General features: G+C 48.2%; 1 protein-coding gene across 1 annotated transcript in view; it reads left to right on the top strand.

The window, feature by feature from the left end:
- The window catches only part of LOC145397521 (octopamine receptor beta-2R-like), a 141,732-nt gene that overhangs the window by 123,193 nt on the left and 11,039 nt on the right, over positions 1-7,500 (top strand). Inside the window, exon 5 of the mRNA XM_080270594.1 lies at positions 4,732-5,182. Coding sequence (XP_080126720.1) covers positions 4,732-5,182 — 451 coding nt within the window. The remainder of the gene's footprint in view (positions 1-4,731; positions 5,183-7,500) is intronic.

Below are 7,500 nucleotides of genomic sequence, written 5' to 3' on the forward strand. Positions count from 1 at the left end.
ATAAGTACGTGGAAGGAGACAAGGGGTGATTTAAAGGCAACTGCGTGGAAGCTGTGCGTGGGAGAGGTGTATGTAAGGAGTGGGGGTGGGAGGGGTAGGTAGCTAGGTGGGAAGGGGTGCGTGGGAGAGGGGGGGATAAGTGCGTGGGGGGGAGGAGGGGGGCGTGAACTACAATTACATCTGTTTCATCTTGTTTCATTATTCACAATGAAAAAAAAAAGTCTGGAGGTGGGAAAAGAGAACGATAAAAAAATAAATAACTCAACAATTTTACGAGAAAAAAAAAAAAGAGAGAGAGAGACGAAAAGGCACGCTCGCTGGAAAACTGAACGATTAATTTCCACAGGTGAACGCTAATTACGATGAGGGATATGTATTTCTCATCTGGTTTTTCAATTTTTCCATTTAGGTTCGCACTCGGTAATACTGATGGTGGACATACGTATCAAGTTTGACGCCAATTAACATGATCTAAAAGGAGGGAGAAAAAGGAAGGGAGAGAAATGGTGGGGAGAAGAAAAAGAGGGAGGAGGGTGGAGGACGAGAGAGTAGGAGGAGGAGGAGAGAAGCTGAAAGATAAAAATGGAGACGGTAGATAGGGAGAAGGAATGAGAAAGAAGAGGAGAGAGATGGAGAGATTGGGAATGGTATAAAGAGGAAGTAAAAAAAAATGAATACGGATAGACAAATGGGTAGACTAATAGCCAAATAGATAGATAGGTAGAGAGAGAGAGAGAGAGAGAGAGAGAGAGAGAGAGAGAGAGAGAGAGAGAGAGAGAGAGAGAGACCCACACACTAAATCAGAGTTACACAAGAACACAAGTTACCCATTTTTCCTGGGTTAGATTAAGGTGAGGCAGGATGGGGTTAGGCAGGAAGGAGTGAGGCAGGAGCAGTGAGGCAGGGTGCGGTGAGGCAGGAGCAGTGAGGCAAGGTGCGGTGAGGCAGGAGCAGTGAGGCAGAGTGCGGTGAGGCAGGAACAGTGAGGCAGGGTGTGGTGAGGCAGAGTGGAGTAGGACAAATTGAAGGCTTGAGGGTGGGGTGTGGAAATGCTGCATGAGGCAGGGTGAGGGTTAGGCAGGGCGGGGGTGAGGCAGGGAAAGGAGAGGCAAAGAGTGGTAAGGCAAGGGACAGGCAGGGTAAATTTGAGGCAGAAAGGGGTGGAGGACAGGCAGAGTTAGATGAGGCAGGGCGAGAAGAGGTCGGGAGGGGTGAAGCAGCGAGGGTGAGGCAGAGAGGGATTAGGCAGGGGATGGTTTAGGCAGGGAGGGTGAGGCAGAGCAAAGGTTAGGCAGGGTCTCCTCTAATTAAATCTAGCAGCCTTAAAAGTGCGTGTTGAACCTGTAGGGTGGTGGGGAATGCCTCTGATCTCTCTCTCTCTCTCTCTCTCTCTCTCTCTCTCTCTCTCTCTTCTGTCTCCCAGCAAGCTCTCTCTCACTGCCTCTCATGTTTCATTTCCTGTCTCCTATTTTCTCCATCTGTCTCTCACGGTACTCCACCTGCTTCTCGCTCTCACTGTCTCCTGTCTATCTCTCACTCCCTCTCAGTCTTCTATCAATTTCACTGTCTCTCGGTCACCCATCTATCTCTCACTGTCTGAATATCTCTTTACCATCACCTCTAAAGTATTTCTCGTCTGTCTCTCACTTTTTCTCAACTATCTCTCAACCTTATCACTATCTCATATCTCTAAACTCTCTCTCACTGTCTCTAATTTATCTCTAATCTGCTTCCCTGTCTCTCAATGTTTTTATTTCTCGTGGCGTCATCAGCGTTTTAACTAAATTTCTGATTCATCTCTCTTACACTCTGCCTGTCACTGTCTTTTCATCATCATCATCATCATCAACATCACCGCTATCATCATCAACCTTCATCATCATCATCATCATCATCATGACCACCACCACTACTATTATCCTCCTTCTCCTCCAAATCCTTATCATCATCATCATCATCATGGAGTGAGGAGAGAGATGAAGTAACATGAGGAAAATGGCTTGCCTGATGAGGGTAAGAGCAGGATAATGATGATGACATTAGGTGAGGTAGAGCTAAACACACACACACACACACACACACACACACACACACACACACACACACACACACACATACACACACACACACACAGGAGAAGGAGGAGGAGAAGGAGGAGGATGGTGTTCAAAAAAGTTATGCAGAGAGAGAGAGAGAGAGAGAGAGGGAAACCGTTCTTTGCACCCCTTCAGTATGATATTGTCCTCACGCCTCTGACTGCGATTGTAATTCAGCCTCCCTTTCTCTACTCCCAATCTCCCCACACCTCTCCCCTCCACTACCATCCCCTCATCCGATAACACTCCCCTTCCCCCCTCCACAACCATCCCCTCATCCGATAGCACGCCAGAATCGAGGGGTAACTTCCTCCTTTTCTTGCAGCCGTCCATTAGGCCAGTTTTGCATACCGTCTGTTTGGCTATGGCGATCCTGGCTTGTGTCCAGGGTAGAAGGGCTGGCGATATTTTTAACCCCGGTATTCCAGGCGGGGGAGGGCTGGTTATTAGACCCTTTATGTCTGTCTGTTTGGCTTTTATAGACAGACAGGAAGACATATAGATAGATAAATACACAGATAGATAAAACTTGGGCTGTGGTGGTTCAGTACTTAGACACAAACACCCACTACACACACTGAAACAAACAGCCACTACACACACTGAAACAAACAGCCACTACACACACTGAAACAAACATCCACTACACACACTGAAACACAAACAGCCACTACAGCACTTAAATTCACATTCTTTCCAGACACCCCTTCCCCACTTGTGCCTCGCTAGCATGGGGACGCGAATAAGTCTGGCTGTCACTCTCCTCTTGGTAAACGCTGGGAGTCCTGAAATGCATCTCATATAGACTCACAAAAATCGATCTATCTTCTGCCAGACGCCTCAATCCGGTAAGGGGTGGCCACAAACAAATCGCCTCCATGTCGCCCTGTCCAACGCCAATCCACAAAATGATATATGGTTTTTATTTCACTTTTACTGTCGCTGAAAGTGGATGGAGGTCGCGTGGGTTATGGAAAGAAAATGGTAATTTTTTTTTTATTTTTGGCCTCACTATAGAAACTGGGGGTGCGCATTTTTTCTTACTGTTTTATGGAACTATTGACTTGAAGGAAAAAGTGAAGACATACTGGTGGCAGAAAAAAAATGAAAAAAAATCCGAAGCTTAGAAAAGGAAAAGGAAAAAAAATACACAGCTGGCAGAAGGAAAATGAAAAAAAAAAGTGGAAAAACGAAAAAAATGGCAAAAAAAAACAACAGCTGGCAAAAAAAAGAAAAAAAAAAAAAGCTGGCAGTAGGAAAATGAAAAAAAAAATACACAGCTGGCAGAAGGAAAATGAAAAAAAAAAAAATACACAGCTGGCAGTAGGAAAATGAAAAAAAAAAAATACACAGCTGGCAGTAGGAAAAAAAAAAAAAACAGCTGGCAGTAGGAAAACGAAAAAAAAAAAAAAATTCACAGCTGGCAGAAGGAAAAATGAAAAAACGGAAAGGTGGTAGAAGGAAAAAAAAACAAAACAAAGATAGCAGAAGGGGAAAAAAAAAACAAAGGTAACACAGGTAAAAGGACAAGGATACAGAGGCACGGCTTTAATTACATACCTGCCAGCCCAGGTGTGCCCTCTACCTCTAAAAACACACACACACACACACACACACACACACACACACACACACACACACACCCATGACCTCTCTCCATTCATTCCACCCTATTCATTCATTCTATTCCATTCGTTCACGCCATTCCTCTTATGCATTCCATCCACTCCACCCGTTCATTCTCTCCACCTCAATCTATCATTTCACTGCATTCATTCATTCCACTCTCTTCACTCCACTCCTCTCATTCAATCCATTCATTCATTCATTCATTCATTCATTCCACTAAATCTCTCGTTACATTCTGAACCCTAAAAACCTTGACGACTTTGAGACAGAGAGAGAGAGAGAGAGAGAGAGAGAGAGAGAGAGAGAATTAAGCCGGTTTAAGCTTCGTTTGTTGAGTGGTGCTCGGGAAGTGAAAGTTGGGGTGCGGAAGTGGAGGTGTGGAGGAGAAGGAAGGAAGAGAGAAAGGGAAAGGGAGAGAAAGGGAGAGGGAGAGAAAGGGAAGGGAGGAGAAGGAAGGGAAAAACAAAGGGAGGGTCAGTGAAATGGAAGCATGTAAAAACAGAATATACACGCTAGCATATAAGAAGTGAAAAGGTTAAACCAATGAAGGCCACTTGCTTCTACTGCACATAAAAAGAGCATGATTCTTAAAATATCAGTTTAGAATCAGGGTAACGAAACATGCTATGAAGAATGAAAAAAAAAATTGATGCTTCCGTTCATAAAGTTTTCTCAGTCATATTTCTCACGTCCTCTGTTACCTTAATGACCCAACCCACCTTACCTAATCTAACCTATCTTCCTATACCCTACCCCTACTCTGTTCTACCCTACCCAGCTCTGATCTACCCTACTGAAACCTACCCTAAACTAACTTAACCAACCCTAACCTCAGCACCATAGTACCCCCCCAACTCACACCCCGTTTTCTTTGCCTCCTCAAACCCCGTTTTCTTTGCCTCCTCACACCCCGTTTTTTTTTCTTTGCCTCCTCACACCCCGTTTTCTTTGTCTCCTCACACCCCGTTTTCTTTGTCTCCTCACATCCCGTTTTCTTTGCCTCCAGGTCCACAGTGGCTGCGCTACTTCTCAACAAACACCTGCACATCAACGGCATGACGCGCAGCTCAGTCAAGATTACGGATGACGCCCCGAGCGGCACCAGGCGTCCGGGCGAAGGGGCAGGGGGCGGCGAGGGGATGGCGGAGGCAGGGGGGGCTGTGGCAGGAGGTGGAGGTGGAGGCGGGGTTCACAGCAATGGCGTCTCGGGGTTTGAGAAGCGAAACCTCAGTCCGAACGCCAACCCCCGCGTGGACAGCGATGATTCCACGCCCACGCCCTCGCCCGGTAACACGCCCGTCTCCAGGAGGGGGAAGATGGGCGTGAAGAGGCGGTTTCTGGGCGTGGGCGTGAGGAAGAGTTCGGCCGGAGTGGGGCCAGACGCGCTTGTGAGTGTGGTGGCGCCGGATGCCAAGAAGAAACAGGCTTCACTGCACAAGATGAAACGGGAGAGGAAGGTGAGTGCAGAGGGAGAGGGGAGGGTGGGAGGGAGGGAGGGAGAGAGAGGGGAGGGAGAGAGAGGGGAGGTAGAAGTCAGGAGACGGAACGATAAAAGGGATTGAAAAGAGGAGTGGGAAGGATGAGAAAGAAAAGAGGGAAGGAAAAGAGAAGAGGGAAGGAAAAGAGAAGAGGGAAGGAAAAGAGAAGAGGGAAGGAAAAGAGAAGAGGGAGGGAAAAGAGGGAAGGAAAAGAGAAGAGGGAAGGAAAAGAGAAGAGGGAAGGAAAAGAGAAGAGGGAAGGAAAAGAGAAGAGGGAAGGAAAAGAGAAGAGGGAAGGAAAGGAGGAGAGAGAATGAAAAGAGAAGAAAAGGAAAAAGGAAGAAAAGCCTGCTTCACCGTACCAAACGAAAGGGGAGAGGAGAGTGTAAGGGGGGGAGGAGAGGGAAGGGAGGGGAGAATGCAGGGAGAGGGAGAGGGGAAGGAGGGGAAAGAGAAGGAGAGGCAAGGAAGAAGACGAAACAGGCTTCAATGCACCAGATGAAACGGGAGAGGAAGGTGAGTGGAGAGGGAGAGAGGAGAAGGAGGGAGGATAAGGAGAAAGATTAGGATGAGGATGGGGAGAGTAAAAGAATGGGGAAGGGGAGGAGGAGGGACAAGAGGAGAAGAGGAAAGGAGAAAGAGGAAACAGGATAAAACGGAAGGGGAGAGTGAGTGGGGTGAGGAAGGGAGACGAAAATGGGAGGGAGGGATGGAGAAGGAAAATGAGAGGGGATGATGAGAGGGATGTTAAAAAGATGATACAGTGCAAAACAGATGATGATGATGATGATGATGAAGATGATGATGATGATGATGATAGAGAGAGAGAGAGAGAGAGAGAGAGACTGTGTGTGTGTGTGTGTGTGTGTGTGTGTGTGTGTGTGTGTGTGTAGGGCCAACTAATCCCGTCGGAACAGGCGCTTGTAGTTAATTGTCAGGTTGTTGTTGACTTTAATCGATGAGGGGCGAGGCAGGGGTGAGGCAGGGGTAGGCAGGCAGGGGGGTGAGGCAGCAGTGAGGCAAGGGGAATGTTGGTGAGGGAAGGGAGAGGCAGGAGAGAAAGAGGGGTTAGGCATGGAGGAGGAAGGGGTGGTTAGGCAGGGGGCAGGGATAGGCAGAAAGGGGGGTGAGGCAGCAGTGAGGCAAGGGGGATGTTGGTGAGGAAAGGGAGAGGCAGGAGAGAAGCGGGGTTAGGCATGGAAGAGGAAAGGGCGGTTAGGGAGGGGACAGGGGTAGGCAGAAAGTGGGGTGAGGCAGCAGTGAGGCAAGGGGGATGTTGGTGAGGAAAGGGAGAGGCAGAGGTGAGGCAGGAGAGAAAGAGAGATTAGGCAGAGGAAGGGGTGGTTAGGCAGGTGCAAGGATTGATGATGTTGGTGTGGAAAGAGCTAGTGGTACTGTAGGAAAGACAGGGGTGGTGAGGCAGGAATGGTGAGGCAGGAGTGAGGCAAGGGAAAGGCAGTGAAGTAGGAGCCTAGACGCCTTAATCCTTGCACCTCACTCACATCCACTCTCCTACTCAATCTCTCAGCCTCTACAGTCACTACCTACTTATCATTTCTCTAGTTTAACCCTTTCACTACGAAGGGGGATTGTGGATTGGGAGCGATGGAGGAAAGAAGGAAGAAAGGGAGAAGAGAGGGAGGGAGAATGGAGGGAGAGAAGGAGAAATGGAGGAAAGGGAGAGAGAGAAAGAGAGAGAGATATGGCGCAGTGTGATGTGGAAATTTTGAGAGAGAGAGAGAGAGAGAGAGAGAGAGAGTGGAGGTCTAATGATTATGACTTCAAGAGTTCGAACCCCGGCTGATGAGGTTTCCAGCAATGGAGGGAAAGGTAATGGAGGGAAGAGGGAGAGATGGAGGTAATGGAGGGAGGAGGGAGAGATGGAGGTAATGGAGGGAGGAGGGAGAGATGGAGGCAATGGAGGAAGGAGGGAGAGACGGAGATAATGGAGGGAAGAAGGAGAGACGGAGGTAATGGAGGGAAGAAGGAGAGACGGAGGTTATGGATGGATAGGGAGAGAACTGAGAGACGCAGGTATAATCGGGCCGCTCCACCGCCCGGTCATATCTATGCCACCACGTGAAGGCGTCCCTATCCAGCACCCAGCTTAGAGGAAACGTGGTATGGGTCTGCCTCATTTTTATCTGCTTATTTACTTATTTATTTTTAACGTAACTCAAGTCCATTAACTATTCTCTGCCCAAATGGGGGACGGATATCGCGTTCTCCCGGTCAGCAGTCAACTTCTTTACCTCTTGGCCACCACGAGAGAGAGAGAGAGAGAGAGAGAGAGAGAG

The sequence above is a fragment of the Coenobita brevimanus genome, chromosome 5 (assembly GCF_032717465.1).
Source record: "Coenobita brevimanus isolate Jiangsu-jjx chromosome 5, ASM3271746v2, whole genome shotgun sequence".
NCBI classification, from domain to species: Eukaryota; Metazoa; Arthropoda; class Malacostraca; order Decapoda; family Coenobitidae; genus Coenobita; species Coenobita brevimanus.